At 39.6% G+C, this 26,873-nt stretch overlaps 1 protein-coding gene across 6 annotated transcripts; it reads left to right on the top strand.

Moving 5' to 3' along the window:
* The first annotated feature begins 1,511 nt into the window (after positions 1–1,511).
* Positions 1,512–26,859, top strand: TBP (TATA-box binding protein). Of its 6 annotated transcripts, XM_032407435.1 has the most exons (10): positions 1,521–1,618; positions 2,553–2,675; positions 3,488–3,591; positions 4,240–4,442; positions 8,273–8,664; positions 13,291–13,378; positions 18,837–18,928; positions 20,630–20,797; positions 21,996–22,090; positions 22,579–23,342. In XM_032407435.1, exons 4-10 carry the CDS (start codon positions 4,389–4,391, stop codon positions 22,656–22,658), a joined length of 969 nt encoding a protein of 322 aa, XP_032263326.1. In that variant the 5' UTR covers positions 1,521–1,618; positions 2,553–2,675; positions 3,488–3,591; positions 4,240–4,388; the 3' UTR covers positions 22,659–23,342. The 6 variants fall into 6 exon arrangements, 5 of the variants coding, with proteins under 5 accessions (XP_032263323.1, XP_032263326.1, XP_032263324.1 ...); XR_004299932.1 differs by lacking the exons at positions 2,553–2,675; positions 3,488–3,591 and adding an exon at positions 23,549–26,859 and having other exon boundaries at positions 4,237–4,442; positions 22,579–22,870; XM_032407433.1 differs by having other exon boundaries at positions 2,553–3,591.
* Positions 26,860–26,873: the final 14 nt, after the last annotated feature.

The following is a 26,873-nucleotide window of genomic DNA, read 5'->3' as shown; positions in this document are numbered from 1 at the left end:
CATAGATGCCCTAGCTGTAGATCCTTTTACAAATTGGCTAAATTTAACTCCTAAATGGAAACATACCCTATTAAGTATTGCTATATTTCTTGTTCTCCTTGTCTTTCGTTGTTTGACTTTTTGCATCTGGCAAGCAGGAGCTCACCCTATTCATACTAGCTTGGAGACGCCTTTAGTGTTCCCCTAAGTGGAAATGCCAGAAACAAGATTCCCCCACTCTGTAAAAAAGTCTTTACTCCAAAATCCTTACGTGGTCCCCAATCAGGAGGAAGTAGCTACAGAAGAGGACCTTCACCTTTAATCCCACAGATATGGAATGATGAAATTGACAGTGGGGAACTGAAGCGTCCTCTGCCAGTCTGGCCAAACTACTACTCTTTGAGCTTTAGCAAGCATCCTTAGCCTCATACACCATGCATTCTTTTTTTTTTTTTTTTTTTTTAGATTTTATTTATTTATTTGAGAGAGAGAGTGAGAGCAAGAGAGCACAAGCAGGGGGCAGGGCAGAGGGAGAGGGAGAAGCAAACTCCCCACTGAGCAGGGAGCCTGATGCCAGACTCAGTCCCAGGACCCTGGGATCACAATCCCAGCGAAGGCAGATGCTTAATCGACTGAGCCACCCAGGTGCCCCATACATCGTGCATTCTTTACTAGAAACAACAGAGCACCTCTGCACGTCAGGAAACAAACCAGACCCTGGTGCACAATCCCGGCCCCTAAGGAACCAGACCTCCTTGTGCAACTTCTGAGTGCTGTGATAACGTGGGTAGCTGGTATCATCGGTCTGCACCTAATCAAGAAAGGTTACGGACCACTGCCCTCCCTTTACTGATTAACTGCCCTAAACTCCTTTAAAAATCCCTGGGCCAGGCAGAAACCTTGGATTTGGCCTTTGGACAGGAATCCGCCTTCTCCCCAGGTGACGGGCCTCCTGAATAAAGCTCATATTCCTTTCCAATCAAAGCTCCTCTCTTGAGTATTGGCTTTTCCAGCCACGGGCAGCTTAACTTGAGGTTCCGTAACAGTCTCTTTGTGGCAAGTGTGAAAAGAGTGCATACGATGGTAGTAGCATAAGTAAAATATAATTGAATTTGTAAACCAGGCTCATTCTTCACTGAGAGCTTACCACGTGCCAGGCACTGCTCAAGCATTTCCTTAATCCATCTCGCAACTTCCTTAGAGGGTAACTGCTATTAGTGTTCCTTTCTACTAACTGAGGCAGAGCGCTCAGGTAACTTGCCAAAGGTTACACCGCTAGACAGTTTAAAAAGTCAACATTTGAAAATCATTATCTTGCCTCCCTGCAGCAAGGACCAATTAGAAAATGCGCTGGTCAGGCGGCCTCCGCCCGGAACTCATGAAAAGCTCCGCCCGCCCCTTCTTTCCTTTAAGCCGAGTACCAAGGCAACAGCGGAAGTGCCCGGGCGCCCACACTTCCCATGGCCGCCGCTCTCGTGCGGGTAACTTGTTGAGGCCAAGGCTGGAACTGGCGGAAGTGACATTATCAACGCGCGCCAGAAGTTTAGTAGGGTCGGGAAGGGTCGCCGTGGCGGGCGCTTAGGCCGCCTGCGGCTTAACTTCGTTTTCGCGGGCCAGCAGCGGTCTGCAGGGACTCCAGGTAACGGCGCTTTTTGCTTTTCCTCTTCTCTGAGGACTCGTGCAGAGGCGACCACCTCAGCGAGGCCCTGGGGCCATGGCGGGGGAGACGCTGAGTGGGCGCGCAGGCCGCGGGGGGGGGGGGGGGGCGTTCCTCTCGCTCGTGCCGCCGCTCGGGCCTGTACCGGCCGCCCACCCAGCGGGTGTGCTTCGGCAGTGGCTTTCCACCCTTGGAGCGCGGGGTGCAGGGCTCCGGGAGGGCCCGGGACAGAACAGTCCCGCACATCCTAGAGCCGGAGTCGTCCTGTCCTGCCATCCTTGTCTCCTTGTCGATGTTGGAGGGCAGGTTCTACCTGGCCGGTGTCCACCTGCTTTGCTACCAGCCGGGGTGGTTTTATTACAAAGTTGTGCTTGAGACTTGAACGTTTTGTCAGAGGCCAGAGACTTCAGGCACGAGAGAGCGTAAGATGTAAATACACAGCTCTTTATTCACAGGCCTAGCTGTCTAGGCCCTAGGTTTCTAATTTAAAAGCCTAGATAGGCTTGCGTGTGAAGAAGAATGTGCTTGGAGGCTATACAGAGTTTATTGGTTCTTTTCCCTTATCAGTGATTGTCTTTTAAAAGTATCAAATTTGGTGCTTCAGTTTCCAAAATGGGAACACACTCTGCAAACAACTCTCTTTTTGGCGGATAAGTTAGTTTTATAGGATAAGTTCTAAGTAATAACTAAGTATAGTAACTGCGGTTTTAATGGTGAGGAAAGATGGTCCGTCCCGTCACTGGGAGTGAGAGATGAGCTCTGAACAACCATAACATCAGGCCCCAACCTAGTGCCTCTACACCTAGTGTAGACTTTAGTTTGCCAAATGGGGTCTGGAGCCACCAGTTCTGGATAAATCTCTTGTCATGTTTATGAGTGCTTTAAATCCCCCTCTCCTTTCTTGCCTCAACCGTAGCAGTGACTGCCTTAAACTGAACTTCCAGCCTCCAGTTTTATCTCTTCGAATTCATCCACACTCTTGCCAAAGTAGATCTATTCACGCTGCACTTCAAAATCTTGTCACTGCTCTTTTGCCAATGTAAGAATGAGTAAAACTCAAAAACAGTGTGACCGCACTGGTACTTGGTATCTCCTCTCTCAAGCTTGTTGCTTGCATACTGCATGCTCTTTCAGTCTTTGTCCTCTTATGATTGATCTTTTGCCTGAGATTCTGATTGGTAAATTTCTGCTTACCTTGCTAGACCCAAGTTAGTGCATTCTTTGTGAAAATATTCCCCTTCAGAAACACTTGGCAGTTATTCTCTTTCCATGGCATGTATACATACATGCCATGGAAAGAGAATGCGTTTATTGTATGCGTTTATTCATGTATGTGTTTATTCTTGATTATGTGCTATATGCAAATAGAGATTGCGAAGACATTTGCTGGATTCTGCACTCAAGAACTTAGCATAGTACACCTCTGTTATTATAGCACTTCACTTTGGCAGTAATTATTTGCATACCCTTCAAATTGAACTCTGATGCTAATGACTATATCCTCATCATTTTCATATTTGTAGCACTTCTATTATAGGATAACAATTTTAAAAATATAATTTTTTTATATCTGACATTTTCTGAAGCAGACTGTTCATTTTTTCTCTCTCTCTATCTCTCGATTTTTTGGTCTTTTACAGTGATGGGTATGTAGGATATATGATTCTCTCATTAATCCAACAAATATCTGAGTGCTTGCTTTGTACCAATACATGCTTGAAGATCATATGTGTCTTTGATATATCAGCAAGTTCTATATGTGACAATATCTTCTTAGATGATAATGTTTAAACTGAAATCTAATAATAATAGCAGCTAACATTTATCCTGTGCTTACTATATGATAACTAGATGCTGATCTTGATGTGTTAATCAGCCGGTCCTATTTGATTCAGTCAGTTCTTATAGCAATCCTCAGCAAGTTAAGGATCCATCTGAACGAAACTCAACAAAAGGTCTGTCAGTAGTCACTTGGTTCTTTGGTCTAAAAGAAATAAAAAATGTGTAGCCAGTAAAGAGCTGATGAGTTAAGGAAAACTAGATAGAGCACAGTTTATATTTACAGGTTTTAAAGAGATCAAGTAATAAAACATGTTTTATTTATTTTGGGGTCTATAAAGCTTCTATCACAGTGTTCTATTAAATTAGTAGATCAAAAAATGATCACAACAAAGTGTATTGGATCCAATTCAATATTTATTGAACTTACACCCAAGACATTGTGGAGGATATAAAATATCTAATAGCACTGTGTATACAGTGCCCAATAAATATTTCTACTCAGATATGACAGTTTGCTTAGGAATTTGTTTTCCCTGAGTGTTTTTCCCCAAAGGTTTTTAACGTTGATTATGACACCTTAATTTTGAACATTCTAAGTATTTAAATATGTAATGAAACAATTTTTGTTCTATTGACAGTTTTACATGCAGTCACAGTAAACATGGAAAGAATAACATTTCAGCATTATAAGGTTAAAAAAATATATTCCAAAATAGCTTCATTGTTTTTTTTCTAGTTTTTGTGTAATCATGGAACTGGTTTGTAAGACTACAGCCTGCCTGTGTTCTTATATTATAAACTTTGAACTTTTTTCAAAGCAGATTACTGTTTCTTGGTGTACATGAAGATAACGCAAGCAGTTGAGGAAGTTGCTAAGAAGCGTGTACTGGGGATGCTCTAGGAAAAGACTGAATGCCGAGGCGAGTTCCAGTCCAAAGGTATTTGATTTACCAAGAAGAAAGTGAACATCATGGATCAGAACAACAGCCTGCCGCCTTATGCTCAGGGCCTGGCCTCCCCTCAGGTAATACAGCTGTAGGGAGGGTGTAGATGGCACAGAATCTGCATTGTTAGAGACAGTGTAAAAAGGAAGGAAGGGAATTTAACCATTTATTGTTGAAAATGGATTTATATGGTTTCAAGTTTCTCTTATTTTGTTGAGAAGTTCTGTTAGGCTTTGAGTAGGCATGATAGTGTTAAATTTTGGGAGTTTATTTGGAAGTTAAAATATGTATTTGTCTATAAATCTTAATCTTTCCATAAATGTTTATGAAACGTTGATTATCGGGTCTTTGATTTTGAAAGTAACTAACCAAATTATTTTCTGGTTTTATCTTTTCTCTTTTATGTTTAAGGTTCCAAATAACATGCCTACTTTTATTTTTTATTTTTCTTAAGATTTTATTTATTTATTTGAGAGAGAGAGGTGGGGGAGCGAGAGGAAGAGAATGTCCAGCAGACTCTGCACTGAGTGCAGAGCCCGACACGGGGCTCGATCCCTTGACCCTGAGATCATGACCTGAGCCGAAACCAAGAGTTGGCTGCACAACTGACAGCTCATACCCAGGTGCCCCAAAACATTACTTTTTTTTTTTTTTAAAGTAGGTATGTTATTTGTGGGGTGCCTCGGTGGCTCAGTCAGTTGGGCATCTGACTCTTGGTTTTGGCTCAGGTCATGATCTCATGGGTCGTGGGGTGGAGCCCTATGTTGGACTCTGGGCTTGGCGTGGAGTCTACTTGGGATCCGCTCTCCCTCTCCACCTGCCCCTCCCACTCGTGCTCTCTCTCTCTGATAAATAAATCTAAAAGAAAATATAGCCTATAAGTCAGAGAAAGGCAATTATCATATGATTTCACTCATGTGGAATTTAAGAAACAAAAGAGAGGATCATAGGGGAAGGGAGGGAAAAATAAGATGAAATCAGAGAGGGAGACAAACCAAGAGATTCTTAACTCTAGGAAACACACTGAGGGTTGCTGGAGGGGAGGTGGGTGGGGGGATGGGGTAATTGGGTGATGGGCATTAAGGAGGACACTTGATGTGGGGCGCCTGGGTGGGTCAGTCAGTTAAGTGGCTGCCTTCGGCTCAGGTCATGGTCCCAGGGTCCTGGGATCAAGCCCCGCATCAGGCTCACTGCTTGTTGGGAAGCCTGCTTTTCCCTCTTCCACTCCCCCTGCTTGTGTTCCCTCTTTCGCTGTGTCTCTCTCTGTCAAATAAATAATAAAATCTTAATCCCCCCCCAAAAAAGGAGGACATTTGATGTAATGACCACTGTGTGTTATATGCAACTGACGAATCATTAAACTCTGCCTCTGAAACTAATAATACACTGTATATTAATTGAATTAATTGAAACTAATAATACACTATATATATAATTAATTGAATTTAAATAAAAGTTTTAAATAAAAAAATAACCTTTAGATATAATTTTCATAAAATGAAAACACCCATTTTAAGTGTTTTGATAATTGTATATATCTGTTTGTATACACCTGATCTGCTAATCCATAGCTAAAGATAGTTTTGCCTTGCCTAGAATTTCATACAAACGGAATATCAGTATGTGCTTTTTTGTGTCTGTCTTCTTTCCCCAATATTACATTTGTATGTCTGCAGATTCCTTTTTTTTTGCCAAGTAGTACTCAGTTGTATGGATGTACCACATTTTGTGTATCCATTCTCCAGTTGCTGACATTAGGGGGGTTTCTAGTTTTGGGCTATTATGAATAAAGTTGCTGTAAACATTTGTGAACAGGCTTTGTGTATACGGTTTCTATCTCTCGGGTAAATACTTAGGAGTGGGATTGCTAGGTCATATGGTAAGTGTATGTTTCACTTTACAAGAAACAGTCAAACCATATTCTAGTTCCCCCAGCAGCATGTGAGAGTTCTGGTTGGTCCACATCCTCACTAACACTTGAGGCCTTAACTTTTAGCCATTCTAGTGGTTGCTTAGTAGTATTTCTTCGTGATTTGAATTTGCATTTTCCTGATGACTAATGATCTTGAACATCTTATCAAGTGCTTATTGGCCAATTACATGTCTTCATTTGTAGAATGTCCTTCTCATCTTTTGCCCATTTGTTTATTGGATTATTTGTCTGTCTTTTATTGAAGTGGAATTGCTCTTCATGTATTGTGCATACAGGTTCTTTCTCAGGTGTAGGTACTGTAGGTATTTTCCCTCAGTCTGTGGTGTGCCTTACTTTTTAATTTTCTTTACTGATGTCTTTCAGAAAGTAGAAGCTCTTATTTTTTTTCTGAAGTCCATTCATCAGTTTTACTTCATCGTTAAGTGCTTTTGTGTTCTAAGAAATCTTGGCTTACCCAAAGTCTTAAGGATTTTTTTCTTCATAGTTTTAGCTTTTACATGTATGTCTGTGATCCATTTTGAGTTCATTTGTATATGTGACATAAAGAAAGGCAGACTTTTCAAAGTAACACAACCTGAATGTTTTCTAGCCAATATTTTATAGACCTGTTAGATGCAGTAGAGTAATGCCTATAATCTTAGGGCTGCAGTATACTTTTGATCCTCCTCCTCTCACATTCTTTCTGCCACTATGTTGGTTAAACAATTTAACGTAAATATCTTAGACAGTTTTGGTTTCTGCTTTCTGCCAAATAAAGTGGGAAAGGATTATGGCTCTCTTTTGGATCTTGCACCCATTTGAGAATCTAATGAAAACTATGGATTCCTTCATGCAGAAATATTGGATATAATTTTTTTTTTTAAAGATTTTATTTATTTATTTGACAGAGAGAGAGACAGCGAGAGAGGGAACACAAGCAGGGGGAGCAGGAGAGGGAGAAGCAGGCTTCCTGTGGAGCAGGGAGCGTGATGTGGGGCTCGATCCCAGGACCCTGGGATCATGACCTGAGCCGAAGGTAGATGCTTAATGACTGAGCCACCCAGGCACCCCAATATTGGATATAATTTTCAGAGGTCCACAAAGTCACTGCAAGCTCTGCAAGCTCCATTGGCTCCATGGATTTTGGTGTTGGGTGAGAGCATTGGACTGGGTCTCAGGAAAACTTAGCTGTGATTGTGGCTTCTCTACTAGTGAGATCTGTGGTCTTAGGAAAGTCATTTAGCTTCTTCTGGTGTCAGTTTTCTTGTCCTTAATGTGGGATGAACAGCATCTATTTTTCCCTTTACCAAAGGGCTATTTTGAGACTCATAAGTTAATAAATGTAACAGTGTCTGGAAAAGTTAAGCATTTGGAAAAATAAATTGATATTGTTCTGATAGATACGTTGGATTTTCTTGATTTAAACTTTTTGGAGAGCAAATGATCCACCTTTTTGAATAGTATTCTAATAATTGTCGTTATTGTTATTAACACTTCAGTGTTTTCTAGTGCCTGTCATTGCGTTGAATGAGTTAAGTGGCATCTCTAGGGTAAGCATATATATCATCCAAACTTGGACAAATCCGTTGAGAGTGAACAGGGAACTCCCCAGGCAGTATACTAGGGTAATAGTTTAAACACAGACGGGCAGTCACTCCAGCTATTTCCTTTATTCTAACGGTATTAGAACATTATTATCCTGTAGATATGCCTGAAGGGCTAAGCAACTTTCTCGAGTTTTCACATGTAGTAAGTCGCAGGGTTGGATTTCACACCTAGGTATAACCCCACGTACTGAGGTTTTACCTACTATGTTATGGTGAAGAGGAAAGTGATATGTGTAAGAACAGCAAATGCCTTTCTATTAAGGCGTCATCACCCCGTTTATATTGGGAAGGCATTTGTCCTCATACATCTCACCTCCTCCTCTACCACACGAGTGCCAGAAACACCCAATACCAGCTGGCCTAACTATACTGTTCTCCTGACTTTGCACAGGGTGCCATGACTCCTGGAATCCCTATCTTCAGTCCAATGATGCCTTACGGCACAGGGCTGACTCCACAGCCTATCCAGAACACCAGCAGCCTGTCTCTGTTGGAGGAGCAGCAAAGGCAGCAGCAGGCCCAGCAGCAGGCGCAGCAGCAGGCCCAGCAGCAGGCCCAGCAGCAGGCCCAGCAGCAGGCCGTGGTGGCGGTTCAGCAGTCGACATCCCAGCAGGCAGCCCAGGGGGCCTCGGGCCAGACACCACAGCTCTTCCACTCACAGACTCTCACCACTGCACCCTTGCCGGGCACCACTCCCCTGTATCCCTCCCCCATGACCCCCATGACCCCCATTACCCCTGCCACACCAGCCTCCGAGAGCTCGGGGATCGTGCCACAGCTGCAGTGAGTACTTTGTGTTGTGTCTTCCCCCTCACCCTGGAGGGGTACCTTGACTGGGTGCTGCTCTTCTTTGTTTTCAGGTGGATTGGTTTGTTTAAGGGTGCAGTACTAGTGGTAATCATGTATCAACATCTGCTCTCTCTCTCACGTGAGAAGGGGATGCTAAGCTGCCTGAGTGATTCGGTCTCCTCAGTAAAAGGCTCGCAGAACATCTTCAGACATTTGGTAGCTTGTGTTTATAATTTTGGGCCAAATATATAGACACAAGCTACCAAATTGTTATTATAGACATTTTCCTGAAGCTGATTTGCTGAATCAAGCCTTATGTAGTCTCCTTCCCTTGTGAAGTTTTCAGTTTGGGGGAAGGGAAAATTAGTTACTTAGTCTTTATTAGTTCATAGTGGTCCTTGTTTGTCTTCATTGGTTATTATGAGGGCTGCATATAACTCTTTGGAGAGCTGTGTCCTTTCCACAAGCTGAGGATGTCCGTTCTTGTCCTAAATGGACTTTTCTACATAAATGAAATGGGTTCTATATGTGACAGCATTGGGTGCTGGGTGGGTGGGGTGGGAAAACAATTCTGGAAAACATAAAATATTCTCATGCGATGGCAAGTACATAGCTTTTGCTTTTAGGAAACGGCCAAATGGAAGGGTCATTTGCAATAACTACATCATCCAGTTTTCTTGTAAGCCACCTCTGGTCATTTTTAGAACTAATAATATTTAATTGTGGATCCTGTTATCCAAATCTGGCCTTGGGTGTTTGACCTGACACAGTTTTAAAAATCAAACAGTTTTCATTTTACTGATTTAGAGAGATAATCACTTGTGAATTCACCTTTGTCAACACCACTCCCTGTTTTGCATGCTTGTCTGGGTCTTATGGGCATTTAAGTTTGCGCCTTTGTTTAAATCATCAGTTATAACCAGTTGTGATGGGGTGTTTGTTTCTTGCTGGCACCTTAAACTTTCTGGTATTCTACAAAGCATCTAGTCAGCCACATTGCTGAGTTTCCATATCCACTAAGAGCCTTCTGGGTGGGAATTTCAGTGGCCTCTAAATCTTACAGGCTTATGAAGAATTGGGTAAATAATTAATGAATATATAAGAATACATTTTTAAGGGGCTGGCTGGCTCAGTTGGAAGAACATGTGACTCGATCTCAGGATTGTGAGTTCAAGCCCATGTTGGGTGTAGAGATAACTTAAATAAACTCAGAAATGAAAAGAAAGAAAAGGATTCTGGGGAGATGGCAGAGCAGGAGAAATGCCCTGGACCAAATGGCTTTGGTGAATTCTTCCAGACATTTAAAGAAGAACTAACACCAATTCTCAAACTTTTCCAAAAAAATTGAGGAGGGAATGCTTCCTAACTCATTCAATGACTATGCTGACACCAAAGCCAAAGACACTGTAAAAAAAAAAAAATCTACAGACCAATATCCCCATGATCGTTGATGGAGAAGTCCTCAACAAAATACTAGGAAACATCATTAAGCAGCATATTATACTCCATGACCAAGTGGGATTTTTATTCTTAGAATGCAGGGGTGGGTCCGCATACAAAAATCAACCAGTGTAATATGTAATATGCCACAATATGCATAACAATAAAATGAAGAAGAAAAGTGATCATCTCAATTGATGCAGAAAAAGAATGGACAAAATTCAACACTCTTTCATGATAAGAACACAACAAAATAGGAAAAGATGGAGACTACCTTAACATAGTAAAAGCCATATGTAAAAAATCATAGCAAGCCTAATATTCAATGTTGAAAGATTTAATGCTTTTCCTGTAAGATCAGGAACAAGGCAGGGATGACCTCTTTCTCCACTTACATTCGACATAGTACTGGAAGGTCTAGTCAGAGCAATACTAAGAAATAAAAAGCATCCAGAGTAGAAAGGAAGAAGTAAAATTACCTCTATTTGCAGATGTTATGATCTTATACAGAGAAAATCATAAAGACTCCACCAAAAAAAAAAAAATGTATTAGATATATTAAGGAAATTTATTTAGAAAAGTGGCAGGATACAAAGTTAACACTCAAAAATCAGTTGCATTTCTGTACACAAACAGTGAACAATGTAAAAAGGAAATTACAAAAGCAATTCCCTTAACAACATGAACAAAAAGAATAAACCAAGATTAACTGAGGATGTGAAAAATTTAGAATGAGAACTATAAAACATTGCTGAAAGAATTAAGACCTGAATAAGTGGAAACACATCTCATGTTCATAGATTGGAAGATTTAATATTGTCCAAATCTTAATACTACCCAAAATGATCTATGTTTTCAGTGCTATCCCTATCAAAATCCCAATGATGTTTTTTGCAGAAATGGAAAAACTCACGCTGAAATTCATATGGAATCCTAAGGGACCCTGAATAGTCAAAACAATCCTGAAAAAGAAGAGCAAACCAGAGGACTGACACTTCCTGATTTCGGAGCTTACTACAAAGTTACAGTAATCAAACAGCATGGTCTTGGCATTGACACACACATATAGACCAATACAGTAGAACAGAGAATCCAGAAATAACCTTTGCATATATGGTCAATTGATTTTTGTCAAGGGTGCCAGGACTGTTCAGTGGAGGAAAGATAATCTTTTCAACAAATGGTGCTGGGACAACTCGATATCCACATACAAAAGAATGAAGTTGGGCCCTTAACTAACACCACATACAAAAACTAACTCAAAATAGCTCTCTGGTGGTGACGACCTCCCCATGAAAGCATGCCTCTTGCGAAGGACCTCCTTTACCTGTCCCCGGAAGAGGAGAAGAGGAAGTACAAGAAGAAGCACCTGGTGCAGGCCCCAACTCCTACTTGATGGACGTGGAGTACCTGGGATGCTACACAATCACCACTGTCTTTAGCCACACACAAATGGTGGTTTTGTGTGTTGGCTGCTCCGCTGTCCTCTGTCAGCCCACAGGAGGAAAAGCAAGGCTTCCTTTAGGCGGAAGCAGCACCGAAAGCACCAGGAATCAAGACGAGTGGGAAACTATCCCAATAAACGGGGCGCCTGGGTGGCTCAGTCGTTGAGCGTCTGCCTTCAGCTCAGGTCGTGATCCCAGGGTCCTGGGATCGAGCTCCGCGTCGGGCTCCCTGCTCTGCGGGAAGCCTGCTTCTCCCTCTCCCACTCCCCCTGCCTGTGTTCCCTCTCTCCCTGTCTCTCTCTCTCTGTCGAATAAATAAATAAGATCTTAAAAAAAAAGAAAACTATCCCAATAAACAGATTTTGGATATAAAAAAATAAAATAAAAACTAACTCAAAGTAGATCAAAGACTTAAATGTAAGACCCAAAACAAAACTCAGGAAGAAAACAGGACAAAGGCTTCACGACATTGGACTTGGCAGTGTTTCCTTGGATGGGACACCAAAGGCACAGGTAACAACAGAAAGAAACAGATCAGTTGGGCTACATGAAAATTTTAAAAACTTGTGTATCAAAAGACACTGTTCACAGAGTAAAAATGCAGCCCATAAGGTGGGAGAAAATGCTTGCAAATCATGTAACTGATAAAGGATTATTATCTAGATATTTAGAGAACTACTAAAAACTCAACAACAAAAAAAGAGCCTGATTCCAAAATGGGCAAAGGACTTGAATACACATTTCTCCAAAGAAAATACATGAATGACCAATAAGCACATGAAAGGATGCTTGACATCACTAAACATGTAAATGCAAATCAAAACTGCAGAGAGATACCACCTCATACCCGTTAGGATGGCTACTGTCAAAAACAGCATATAATAAGTGTTGGGGATACGGAGAAATTTGAACCCTTATGTACTGTTGGTTAAAAAAAGAGAAAAAAGAATACCTGTAGCAATTATATGACTAAATTTGTGGTAGATGTACCACAACTTACTTGATTCAGTTTGTAAGGAGAGAAATGCTAAAGGTAGGTGTGTATATAAAATTGATTGGAAGAAGACAGATGATATAGAAATGAAAACATTCATTGGGTTGATCATTCTAATTGGTCTTACTGTTGTGTATTGAGGTACACAGCTATCCTCTTACCCAACCAAATTGTGAGCCATCAAGTTTTCAGAGTATTGCATTTTGACAGGACAGGAAAAGAATCAAAAGCAGCAATGAGCTAGAAACAATTGGAGATGTATTTGCAGTCCGGAATCAGTATTTACAGGACAGTGATGTTCCATGCCCATCCATGATGGTTTATGGGCAATTAGTTTCATTCAAAGGGCATATAATGGCTTCACAAAAGGCTAAGGCATGGCTCAAGGGATAGATGGGTGTAAATCCTGGCTCTACCACTTAGGAACTGTGATTATCTGGAGCAAGTTAACTGCCCCATTTAAGCCTCAGCTTCATCTGAAAATGTGAGTATTAATAGTTATTACTTCATAGTGCATTGTTAAGTATCAAGTGGGATAACCTGTGTAAGATGCTCACCATGGTGTGTGGTAAACAATAAATGTCAACAAATTAAAAAAATTTAAAACTTAAATTAGTTTAAATTTAACTAATGTAATTAAATTTGTTCTAGTAAAAGAATCAGATTTCTAGATAATTATCTAACATCTCAACCTGTAAAAGTTAAATAAACGACCATGTTTTCTTTTCAAATTTCTTGCAGAAATATTGTATCCACAGTGAATCTTGGCTGTAAGCTTGACCTAAAGACCATTGCACTTCGTGCCCGAAATGCTGAATATAATCCGAAGGTTAGAGCAATTTTAATGTATTTCAAACTATAATAATACAGGAATTTATTGTTAAAGGTCCCTAAACCAAAATGTGTCATGCTTATGTTCGTTGACACCAACAAAATGAGGAATTAAAGCAAAATGTGTATCTTTTTTTTTATCGAATAGCTACCATGTGAGAGACCCTAGAGTCATGGTAGTCTACAAGTTAAACTACTAAAATTTATGTACCCATTGTGATGGGGATCCTCTGACATTAAAGAACAAAATATGTGGTATGGTTTCATTTATGTTTTGAAATCTATGTAGAAGGGAATGATACATTCTCTGGAATTTACTTCAAAATAATCCAGTTGGAGAATTGGGGAAGGGCACTTGGGTGAAACAGGATTGGCCAGAAGTTAATAATTTTCAGAGTTGGGTAGTAAGTACAAGGGAGTTTATTATATTTTTCTGTATTTGTATAACTTTTAAGCTTTTTATAATAAAAAGATTATGGGGTAAAAATACAAGATTTTTGATGTTAAGATGGCAGCTTGAGTACATGGTAAGACTCAGCATTAGTAGATAAGCTATTTTTTAAAAAAATAGTAAATATTTGCATTCACAAATGAGTGGACATTCTTTGAGGACCAGACCAGACAGACCAGGCATTTGAGTGTGGAAGATGATCAGATTGAAGACCTCCGGGACAGGGCCCTGCAGAAGATGGTTCCCCTAAAGTTGAGAACGTCTATTATTAGCATGCTGTTAACTTTCATACATGGGGAGCTGATAGTAAATTTATTTTGTCTAACAAAGGAAGAATAAGATTTTATATAAGAAAGAAAAAAGCAAGCAGAAAGAAAAACTCAAGAATTTAACTGAATTACATGTGCCAGGCTGTGTGTGTAATGTGTGTCAGTGTCTTAGTGCCTCTCAGCTTTGCCAGGTTAGCACCGTTTCCTTTACCGAAATCTCCCATGTCCCCCCTTTGGTTAAATTCCCAGTCTAGGTTGCCCATGAGGGTTTTACTCCCTTTCTTATTTGGTATTCTTTGAATGTCATCTTGAAAGAGTGGCCAAGTGGCAGCATTTTAGCACCGGATATTTGACAGTGGAAGAGTAGCAAAGAATAAGAAGCATCTTAAGTGTCATAAGAATTAAGTGAAATTCACTTCATATATCCAGTTTTTGTTTTGTTTTGTTTTTTGTTAAGTTTTCTTATGCCTAACCAGAAGAATTAACTCCCAAGAATCAGTTGGGTTAATTTTAAGAATGAAGTCTTCTCAAGTGATTGTTCTGTTCTGCATCCCCCCTCCCCACCCCCAGTATTTATCCACTTAACTAGCAATTGTACCAATACTACTTGGCTGGCCAATAAAATAGTTGAGGACAATTTTATTATCTGACTCTGTTTTAGCCAGTGAATTTATGATTGTTGGGGGAGTGGTTTCATTTGTTTTTTTGAGCCACAATCCAGGAGCTCCTGTCTTAGTTCAGGAACTCCCCAGTCAGGTAGAAATCTCATACACAAAGTGAAATCATGTTCTTGTACCACATTTTGCGAACAGCACAAAATGATTAAAACCAAGGGGAAGAAGTGAGAGAAAGAAAAGGCAGTAAATATACAAAGTCTGTTGTCCTGTCCTTGATTCAGAGAAGTCTTGGGAGGAAGCTGTATTTTCAGGAGTCATCACTTTCTGGAGGCCTTTTAGTAGATTTTGGGTTAGTCTTCAGGCAGAACCCATATCCGTTTGGATTCTGAGTACATGCAAACTGGGGAAGGTATCCATGCATCTGTTCCTGATGCTTGAGAATAGTATTTCAGGGAGGAGAGTCTGAAACACTTTCTTCTAGACAGTTTGAAGCCGACTTCCACTGATGTCTCTTTCATGTTTCTGTCTGCCTGTATATCACATGGAGATGTGTGCAGTGATGTTTCCTCTGGAAATGTAGCTTACCCGTAAGTGGGCACAAGACTTTGTATATGACATGGGTTTGACCAGTCCAGGTTTCCCATGCTATCCAGAAGTTTGCATTAAGTCACTTTGCTCTTATGAAGGACCTACATTAGTACCTGTTTTTGCTAACAGAAAGACATCTGAGAATTTTTGCTTTAACAAAATGGTAATTGTTTCCTCACTTTACTCCATTTTAGCTTACAAATGTTTCACAGGAATACCCCACTTTCCAGTAGCAGGGGAGACCTGTGCTTGACAAGACCAAGATATAGCAAATTAGTGGACCATTAGTGGTAGCCAGGCCAATTTTCCTAGGTCTTTCAGGAACAGTGTCATAGGGTGAGAATTTGTGGGGATTTTGAGGTGTAACTCACCGCATCATTAGAATGTAGGCCAAGGAAAATAAAACTCTTTTTGGAAACTTGGACTGTTTTAGCATTGGCCTTTTAACAAAGGAAAGCTTCAATCAACAGGAGAACTACAGACATGCTATTATTAAGCATATCTAAAGTTTTTGGTTTGGCTACTAGATCACATCTAAGTGAGAGTTCAGAGTCTTGCCCTCTATTACAGTTTTTGTTGGCTTGTGAAGCAGCCTTTTGAACTTCTCAAGTTAAATATCCTCACCAATATTTCTGTAAAGTTTGAATCAATGTACATATTTGTCTTTGTCTTTGCTGGTGGCTTTTTGTTTGTATGCACATATGTGTGTGCACATGCCTAAGTATTAAAATTTGAAGATGATTTTGAGTGGAACCAAGCCATTTTGAGATATTTAAATAAAACAAAGAGAAATACAATGACTAAGTTTCTGCCTCCCACCTCAACTTGAAAACTATATATATTATTCTGTTGTCAGTGGTGGTTAAAGCTAGTAAGAGCTGCTGTTTGCATAGTATAGTGAAGCCCCTTTCCCTAGAGTAGGGTGTAATCTTACAATGGATATTGCCTTCAGAAGTCTGATTTTTCTAATAAGTCACCAATTTATGTTTAATGTTTTAATTGGAGATATTCAAAGAAGATTGAAAACTCTTATTTTCCTCATGACATAAACCCAGTTCTTATTGACTATTAATATTTACTCATGAACCTCTAGTAAAATAACTATTTTAGTAGAATGAGCTGTTGTAACAGAGTGTTTTATAACAATATTTAGAAGTTAAACTATATCAGTATAAAGTATACCTTGATTATGTTAAATATATGAATCATTATTGAATGAGGATGTCTAGGATGTATCATCAGGGCAAAACAGTCAGAATGAGGCAGGTTTAGATTTATTTTGATAGTTTACTAAAATAGTTTATTTTTTTTTTAAGGGAAGGGAAGTAAAGTAGCTGGGTTTAGATTGAAGCATTATTTAACAGTTATATAGGAAGCAGACAAAGTAATATTACACAAGTGTAGGGGTATGTTTGTCAGCTGTAACAGATAGCTAAGTTGGATGGATAAATATTAGCTGTGGGTTGAGAAAAATGTTAAGTAATGGTCTTGGAGCGAGTTTCTAAATCTCTAAAACATAACCTTGTGTTTTATATACAAGTGAGAAAGATGTAGCCTAGGTAGAAATGTCCAAGATAAAAATTGCTGTAATAACTGGCTAAGAACAAAAATGACTCATTTAGCTATTGAGACTTTTTGGTCAGCTTGGTTGAGCTAATTAAAATATGGAATATCAAATGTGGCCAATTATTTTAGAACCCTTTCTTTTTATGGTACGAGAATAAATCTTTATGTTTACCCAGTGGCCATTTAGGAAACCACAAAGATACTTCGATGTAAAAACAGTTCTTTTTTGTTTTTTTAATTTAGAGTAAGAATATAAGAAAAAGGAAAAGTCAGAACTTTTAACTTTTTTCATCATTTAAAGCATTTTACCTTTGACTTTGAAATGTAATATCAGCATATTAAGTAAAATGATACATATGTAATGTTGAATTTGTGATGTTAATAAACTGTAACAGTTTCCTTAATAAGAAGGTACAATATTTATTACCTGTTGTGCCTGGTATAGGCTTAACCATTTATATTAGTTATTACCTTTAGCCAAAGCAAACCAGTGTTGTTGCTTACAGACACAAGGAAAAGTAGAAGGTAGATGACCAAGAAATGTCTCCATTGCTGTCTCTCCATCAGTGCATGATATATATCCCTTCTATAATTGTTTAAAGTGGTAAAGTAAACATATATATCAACATTGTCCTTCCACCAAGAAATTGAATGGTTATTTATATAGCGATAAAAACTGTTTATTGACCTGTGTTTTTATCTTTAAGAACTTACCTAATATTAAAAATTTTTTTAAGTATTTGTCTAAGATCCCAAGGTAACTAAGGTCTGGAAGTAACCGTTTGTCCATCGTGGCAAGCCTGTATAATGTGTAGCATTAGAATAATTAATCTTTTATTTATCATTTTATTTACTTTGAATACATAGTTTTACAATTTTATAGTCTCCAATGCAATGATACTATTTGATCAATAAAACCAGTAGAGGGGATTTAGGAAGTGCTAAATGATTAGGCTTTTCCTGGGACTCATATAAACTAGAATATAGTGCTAGGAGTTTTGCATGATGGTAAAAGCTGAGGGAAGACAGCCGTTTTAAACTAAAATTGCTAAAGCAGTCTAATTTGTTAACAGAGTCATCTTGATTAGAAATATATGAATTTTTTCTTATGTAATTACGCTAGTAATGGAGGCCATTAATTCAACCCATGGCTGAAATACGTTCCCCTTGAGTTACAATGTTAGCAATAAAAACATTGTTAAAACTTAAAAAGTAGAAATTAAAGATAAAAACTTTTATTTTTTTTCTTAATTTGCAATTTTGTAAGTGTTAATACTTTAATACTGTTTCTAGAAGCCAGTTGGAAACAGAAGGTCATTTTACTACATACTGGTATGTTTGTAATCTGATTTACTCCCTCTGGAGGTAGAGGTTTATCTATCTATTTGCCAAAAAAATCATTAATAAAACAGAAAAGTTACAGTTTAGAAGCTAGCAAATCTAAGGTAGAAAGAGACACTGGTATTTATTAAGGATGTAATAGGTAAGGTAAAAAATTTGAAAATATATTTTTTTTTATGGGGGGGAGGGGCAGAGGGAGAGGGAGAGAGCGAATCCCAGGCAGGCTCCATGCCTAGCGCGAAGCCCGACGCGGGGCTGTATCCCACAACCCCCCCCCCACCCCCGCCCCGAGATCATTACTGGAGCTGAAATCAAGAATCACTTGCTTTACTGAGTCACTCAGGCACCCTGCAGATATTTCTTGTTGCAATGTCTGTGAAAGAATACACAGATCTTGGCTCAACTTACTTAGTAGTTACTGTTTATTCTGTTCCCTGTGCAAAACCGTGCGTGCTGCATGGTGATGTAAGGGAACCCTGTATAGGAACATATGTCAGATATGAGAACTCTATGTGTAACAGGTCCTTCTTACCAGTTGTGATGTTGTTTGTCATTTTCTTGTTCTCCTAAAGGAAATCAGCCGTTTGGCATGACCTCATTAATGATTGTTTCTGACCATTTTAGCGATTTGCTGCTGTAATCATGAGAATAAGAGAGCCCCGAACCACTGCACTGATATTCAGTTCTGGGAAGATGGTGTGCACAGGAGCCAAGAGGTAGGTTTAAGGAGTTTATTCTCCTGGTCATATATTATTATGATTATTCAGTTGCATTTTATGTATGTTTGATGAAATGTAACATCCAAGCTATTACTAAGGATCCCTTTATGTAAAAAATTCTACATATAGCACAAATTCATCCCCAAGTGAAAAAAAAATTGGTCCAGAATCACAGAATTTCAGAGCTGATGGTGTGAGAGTGTACAGATCTGCTTGGTCCTGGCAGTGGGACAGTACCATTGTGTGTTGGTCACAGATGCCTGCTGCCCCTTGTTGTAAATAGTCTGCCTCATGAGGGTCAGGATTATGCAAGTCTTAAGGATTGTACCCTTTTCATAAAATGGCTGTTGCCTACATTCTGCATCTGTTTGGAGTGATCCTGTCTATGAAGGTTAACGCTTTGGGTCGTTGACTTTAAACCTTGTCTAACGGACTCCACGTAATTGGTAGAAGGCAAAGGTTGGGGAAAGAGTAGATATATCAGCTTCATAAAGCTTGAACAAATGAATTAAACTTTTAAAATAAAAGATAATTCATATGACTTGGAGTTGTCCACACACGGTGGGGGGCTGTGGATGCTTTTGCTTATTGGATGAAGGGAAGGCTATTGTTGTGGATATTGTGGTTCCCGGTCTCTTGAGTTTTTTTCAGAAGGCAAGATGTGGGTCTATCCCTGGCTTTCACATAAGTCTTCATTTAGGAGACTTGCTTGTTTCCCCTGGATGGAGCATCGAAAGCTTCTGGTTTATCAATAAATGCTAGATGGTTTTTTCTTTCCCAGACATGCTTTTCTTTCTTTTTTTTATTATTTTTTTAAAGATTTTTATTTATTTATTTGACAGAGAGAGACAAAGCAAGAGAGGGAACACAAGTAGGGGGAGTGGGAGAGGGAGAAGCAGGCTCCTTGCTGAGCAGGGAGCCCGATGCGGGGCTTGATCCCAGGACCCCAGGATCATGACCTGAGCTGAAGGCAGATGCCCAATCTGCCACCCAGGTGCCCCCCAGACATGCTTTTCATGTGCACTGTTTAGCTCTCTTTGTCCATTTGCTACACACTGAATAGTGTGTATCTAGTTTATCAAAATAGGAAGCTGCAAATAAATTTATTGTCCTCAAGAAAAAGAAAAGCATTGCATGTATGTATGCTTAATTTTTGTCATTCCTGACCCCTGCACTTGAGAGTCTTTTGTTCATGATGGTTTTATTGCTTTTATTTTGCTTTTCTTACATAAGCTCTGTATTACTAAACCATAGTTTTATCTAACTGATGAGTTATAAGAATGGATGAGAGATTTGACATAAAAGAGGACAGAATTAGTATATGCATTAGACAAGTATAAATCTCATCACTATTTTCCTATCAAAATGAAGTTGTTAGTTGTTAGTTTTCATCTCAGGATTGTGGGCTAAAATACAGTAATAGTAATGATAGTGGTGATGATGAGATACTCCACTTTTGTAAAACCTGGGCATATCAGTAATTTGGTGCAGGCCTGTAGTTTTCTGTCAAGGACATAGGAGTACTTTATAATAAGATAGTTAATGTCTTTTGTTCTTTTCTCTTACTGGAAGGGGGGTGACATTTTGTACTTTTTAAAAAAATAACTTTTCTAGTTTTGACTTTTTATAAAGTTACTCATCTGAATAATTATTTTAGGTGGCTTTGACTACGACTGTCTGACTTTTTCCTTTCCCTAGTGAAGAACAGTCCAGACTAGCAGCAAGGAAATATGCCAGAGTTGTACAGAAGTTAGGTTTTCCAGCAAAGTTCTTGGACTTCAAGATTCAGAACATGGTGGGGAGCTGTGATGTGAAGTTCCCTATAAGGTTAGAAGGCCTTGTGCTGACCCACCAACAGTTTAGCAGGTGAGTCTGAAATGTATTGCCTGTGGCAGCAGTTCATTTGTAATCTGTGTAAACATTGTTCATGATAAAACATGTGCAAAACAGTATGTAAGCACAAATGATGTAGTGACAGATGTATTTAATGTTGAAGTTTCTCCCTTGTGTCTTGGAAAATATATTATTCTCACCATTCTCCTACTTCCCATTTCACTTATTGACATCTATAACTCACCTTGACTGGGATGAAATTGATTCCCTGTTATTTTACTGCTCAATAAATGCATTTTAAATGCATGAATTAAATCCACAACCTCACCTATCAATTTTTATCCCCAGTTTTTTGAATTATTTCTTCTAGTGAACATTATATGAGCTCTACCTGCAAAGTATAAACTTGAGTGAAACGAATATTCTTTCCTCTTATTTTCCCTGCCACTTACAAGGCCACTGCCCACCTCTCCAGCCTCTCTGCTCCCTGCACCCCTCAGACTTGCCTTGACCCTCTTGGGCCAAGGCTTTTGTATAGCCCAGTTTTTTTTTTTTTTTTTTTTTTTTTTAAGATTTTATTTATTTGACAGAGACACAGCGAGAGAGGGAACACAAGAAGGGGGGGCGGGAGAGGGAGAAGCAGGCTTCCCGCCGAGCAGGGAGCCTGATGTGGGGCTCGATCCCAGGACCCTGGGACCATGACCCGAGCCGAAGGTAGATGTCTAACGACTGAGCCACCCAGGCGCCCCTAGTATATCCCAGTTTTATACCTGGCACCCTCTTGTTCCACTTTTCACCTAGGAAACTTCCACTTGCATTTCAGATGTCCACCCAAGTGTACCTTCCTCAGAGAAGCCTGTCCTGCATTTCCCACTAGGTTAATCACACATATGGTAACTGGTTCAGTCTGTCTGAACTGGGGAAATGAGGCTGCTGGGGTTCGAATCAGACATGCCACTCATGACCCTTGATAAGGGTCAGACACTGCAGAGCATTAATCTAAAGGTCTCGTTTTTACAGCAGAAAATCCAGACTCATTAGAAATATAGAGTTTGTTAGTCTTTAAGTACTGATGACGGGTCGCCCTCACTGTCCTTAAGTTCTCTCTCCTTTGGGTTCACCTCCCAGTGAGTTTGTGGTTTAGTCAGTATTTTCCCTGTGCAGGTCCTCATTTTACCTAAAGCATGGGCAGCTTTTAATTTCTAAACTGTTTTTGCCATTTTCCTCCTAGTTACGAGCCAGAGTTATTTCCTGGTTTAATCTACAGAATGATCAAACCCAGAATTGTTCTTCTTATTTTTGTTTCTGGAAAAGTTGTATTAACAGGTAAGTTGTAACAGGAAGTAGTGTCCGAAGGTTTGAAAGAGTTTCAAGAACAGCATTTTCTCAGTGCTGAGAAGTAATTTCAAAGACTGGGGACAGGTAGCTAGCAAGTGAGACGCCTTTGCCCCTTTCTTCTCCTCCACCCTAACACTCTGATGAGAAACATATCCACCAGGGCGAGTGAGAGCAGGGAAATTAGACCACAGCAAGACCTGTAGTGGGGAGAGCAGGGAAGGTGGCCATTACATTGGTTAAGAGGTGGCATTTTAAGGTGGAAACCCTTCTGTAACTCTTTGAGATTCATCAACAGTGCCATTTGGAGACAATAGGGGAAGGTTCAGAAGAACTTGCTTTAAAGGCAGCAAGTGGGAGAATAATGGATGAGAATTGTGCTTATGGTTTTAAAGTAATTTTATTTTAAAGTAATTTTACCTCTTTAACATGTTAAGAAAAGCTATTTCAGACTCTCTTCTCCGACTTGTCTTTATTAGGTGCTAAAGTCAGAGCAGAAATTTATGAAGCATTTGAAAATATCTACCCTATTCTAAAGGGTTTCAGGAAGACGACATAATGGCTGTTATATACTCCTGCCTCTGCACCCACTTGTTTTTAAAACAAATCAGTTTTGGTACATTTAAATGCTGGTGTTGTGGATGGCCCCGATTTGGTGAGAAGATGGATGTTCTGTGGGTTGTAGCAGCCGGTGAAGCTCTCCAGCGTGCGTTCCCCGTAGGGATGCCGGGAAGCGGTCTTACTTCTGCACGGAGAACTCCGCAGCGCTGTGTAAGTTGCTCGTCCTGTGCCGCTGTTTGTGCAGCGCTGCCCGTTTATTTATATTTAGATTTTAAACACATACTGCTGTCAGCAAGTTGGTTTGAGGTACAAAACTTCAAGTGTTAAAGCCACCTCTACAATTGATTGGACTTTTTCTTTTGTTTAATTTCTTCCCCATAAACCACAGTTTTTATATTTCTACCAGAAAAGTAAAAATCTTTTTTAAAAGTGTTGTTTTTCTAATTCGTGACTCCTAGGGGTTATTTTTGTGCCAGACACATTCCGCCTTTTCAGTCTTGCAGGACAAAGTAGCCGTATTAATGAGAACGAATGGCTGTACATATTTTTCTTCCTTCAGAGTACTCTGTACAATAAATGCTGTTTATAAAATTGTTAGATTGATGTTATAAATGATACCTTGTAAGATTTGTGTGATCATACTGTTAAAGCTGTATTTTAGATATAATTGCCTGGAACCATTTCAATGTGTGCTTGCTTGCTCGTTGTTTGTTTGAATCAACATTGCATTGTATGTCGCAGTGATAATGGATGAACTACCTGAAAATTTAAGGTTGCTCATGAAACATGGATTTATTATGTTCCATATATCGAGCACCTCCTGTTTCCCAGATACATTGCCTGTAATTCTCACAAAACCTATAATTCGGTTTTGTTCCTCTTTCCCAGGTGAGCAAACTCCGGCCTCAGCTGCGGTATTTGCCCCAGGGTACATAGCTAGGGAACGCAAAACCAGGCTCTCGGCCAGAGTCCTTCAGTATTAAAGCTGGGTATGTGTACAGCCTGGTGAGGTGTTTGTTTTTCTCATGAATATTACCTGGAAATTTGTAAGTTCTTGGATTTTATTGTTTGGGTTAATTTGTCAAAGTATATTTTCAAGCAGTTCAGAGGCACATTATCAGAAAGGAAGAGTTCTTTCCTTCTCTCCCTTCTGCTTACTTCCCCAGGTATCTCCCAAGCCCCCTTCTGTGCAGCTTCTTTCCTTTTGGGCTGCTTTTGATCCCATATTTAGAAAATACTAAAGCATTTGTTGTTTTATAGCTTTGCTTTTTTTTTTTCCAGTCAGTATGTCGTGGAGTCTGATAGCATCACAGATGTACATCATCTCTTATGTACCTTTATGTATTCACCTGTTTCCTTAATTATCAGCAGTGTTTCAGCTTAGGAAGCACCCTTATATGCCTGTTTGTGGTTCAGTGCAGACATTTCTGTAGTGAACATGCCTAGGAGAGGAGCCACTGCCATCCATCAGTCCAATATCATCTCCTTCCATCCAAGAAGGAAGTATCTTTCCACATGTAGATCTTCTCTTAGTCAAGTTTTATAATTTTTTTCATATAGGGCTTATACATTTCATAAAAGTTAATTCCTAAGTATTCTCTGGTTCCTGGTATTAATGTAATTTTTCATTGCATTTCAAGTCTTGTTGATATATTTATCTTATTCCCAATCACTTTACGGAATTCTGAGGCTTTCCCCTGTGAAACAGTACACACAGAAAACCTAACAAAACAAATATTTAGTATAGTGTATTACTCAGTAGACATCCTGCAACCATCACTCAGAACCTTGCCCGTGTCCCAGGGGCCTCTCCTTCTAGTCCAGCCACAACACCCCCCGACCAATAACCATTATCTTGAATTTTGTAGTCACTTTATAGTCATTACCTAAATTACTAATATGGGTTAATCTTCCATTTTAAAAAAAATGGATGCTTTTCTGTCTGTTTTACTCCTTATATTCCCCCTCCCTGTCTTTTCCTTAAAATGTTAGGCCACATTTACAGCTGGTAGTTTCTTACAGTATGTGTTTTGCTATTTTCAAACTCATGGTGTAGTTCAGCATGTTCCTGTGTTCGATTTCCTGCAAATGAGCAGCTACATCCAGAGGCTTCTCATTGATCTGTGAATTCATTAGTGGGTTGCAAATGATGAAATTCTACTTATTTTCCAGTCATTCATTGGAATACTTTTATAAAGTGATACACTTCATATAGCAGGATAAATGCTGCTTTCCCTTTGAAAGTTTTCGAGATTAAATACCTCATGAGTTCATATTGATATATCCAATTCAAATTCAAGACTACGGGGGTTTCATTTAATCACTTATTTTTTCTACACCGAGAATCCTTAATTTTTAGACATACGGAATGATGTTAGAAAATCCCATGGTCGTTTACTTAATCTTACATTATACATGCAACAGTCTTAGATTGCATTAACACCAAGGTGATTATCAAAAGCACTTAAACATACTCATTTTGCTGTTATCTCTGAATTGTCAAGGGATGATGAGACCAGCGTTCAGCGTCTAATAAAAGGAGGGGTGAGCAGTCGGGTCAGGCAGCGTCTGAGCCAAACAGAAGTTTTGGTGGACAGTGGAGTACGTGGATGGGCAATAGGGAATGGCATCCTCTACAGGAAGTTACTGGGTGAGACATGATCATTTTAGGGTGTTTTTAAATGCATCTTGACATTTCCAGAAGTAACTGAGTTGCTCAATGTTTTTATGTAAATTTTTGGTTTTAGGTTATTTTTATTTTGTATTATTTTTCATATGATGGATTATTTTTCAACATGGATGCTAGTTGACATTGTGACATTTTCTTTCTGTTGATTTGGACTAGTCTGTAAGTGGAGAGACCCTGTGAACCCTCACCCTAATTGCCAGAACTTGGTAGGGATACATACCTAAAGGACAGCTTGGCTGGTTATTCCCAACATACCTGCAAGAATGTCCACAGTCATCTGGTGATGTCTCCAGACAGACCCTAATGGGTTTGCTTAAAGTCCTTAGCAGTCAGGGCACTATTCTGCTTTGGAAAACTTACTGTAACATCTGACTTTAAGAATCATTTACAATTGGCAATGTGAAGACCCCACACTAGTCCAGTTTTCCAGAAGCCACTGAGCTTCCTACCAAGTGTTGATTCTTGCCACCAGATGATGACAACTTATAATGTGTCCTCCAGTAGCAATGGGCTGTATCACCATAGTTGTAGGTCATTCTCAGACGTCACTCTCCCAGCTTGAAAACTGTGACACCATCCTCCCTCTTTATAGGTTCTATTTAAAAGTAGCCTAGTAACAAATCTCCCCGTCAGAATTCCATACTGGTTTCCCATATAGAGCTATGTTTCACTGTATTTCATACACATATCTTTACGAATAACACATATATACCTATAATGTGGGCTAATAGACCAGGACTTTCTCATATAAAAGTATACTAAAATAACCAGGTAGTCCGTGACATTAATAATGGTGTTATATCCAAGAAAGATGCACTTATGGGAGAACATGAGCCAACTTAGATTAGCTGTTGGTTTTTAAGCACTGATCAACAGCAGTGTCCCTTCAGGCCTCCTTCAGTGCTGGGCAGGCATCACTGGTGTTGAAAGAACTGGGAATTGTCACAGCGTAATCATGAAACACCTAGGGGCTGGAAGGAGCCTTAGCACGGTTAACAGATTTAGCTGACCTCAGGGCCAGATTTCCCTAGGGAAATCCTAATGGCCAATTCCTGCCTCCTTAGTTGGGTTTACTCCCCATGTGTGCACTGGCATGAGATGGGGGGGCGAGGGAGAGAGAAAGACCATCATTCTTGCCTTGCATCTCTCATCTGTGAGCAGTGCTATTGGCAGATCAAGGTCAGTTTTGAAGTAGGGCTTCTCTTCGAAGTCAGTTATTCATCACCTTCACCAGCCTACTGGGGTTTTGTATTTTTCCAGTGTTCTGGACTTCCATGTGTCTCAGAGCCCATGACAATGACCTGATTACCAGTCACGTCTCTTCGGGTTTTACCCAAATAGTTTTCTCTTGGTTTTAACATTGCAAATCTTAGGAGGAAAAATGCTCTGAGTAATGGATTGTCTTAATTAGGAAATTAACCCATTTTTATTATAGAAACAAACAAATACATAGGTAAAACGATCATTTCATAGTCCCACCATCCATAGTTAACTAGTTCCCACCGAGTAGGTATCTTTCCAGAT

Source organism: Phoca vitulina, unplaced genomic scaffold (assembly GCF_004348235.1).
Source record: "Phoca vitulina isolate PV1807 unplaced genomic scaffold, GSC_HSeal_1.0 scaffold9, whole genome shotgun sequence".
NCBI lineage: Eukaryota > Metazoa > Chordata > Mammalia > Carnivora > Phocidae > Phoca > Phoca vitulina.
The sequence above is the reverse complement of the archived record's forward strand: the minus strand, read 5'-3'. Positions and strand labels throughout refer to the sequence as shown.

Bases quoted from the DNA above. Each gene is read 5' to 3' on its own strand.
- TBP (XM_032407432.1), top strand. From the start codon at position 4,389: ATGGATCAGAACAACAGCCTGCCGCCTTATGCTCAGGGCCTGGCCTCC. The intron at 13,379-18,836 runs GTTAGAGCAATT...TGACCATTTTAG, and splicing joins ATGCTGAATATAATCCGAAG to CGATTTGCTGCTGTAATCAT. The intron at 18,929-20,629 runs GTAGGTTTAAGG...TCCTTTCCCTAG, and splicing joins GTGTGCACAGGAGCCAAGAG to TGAAGAACAGTCCAGACTAG.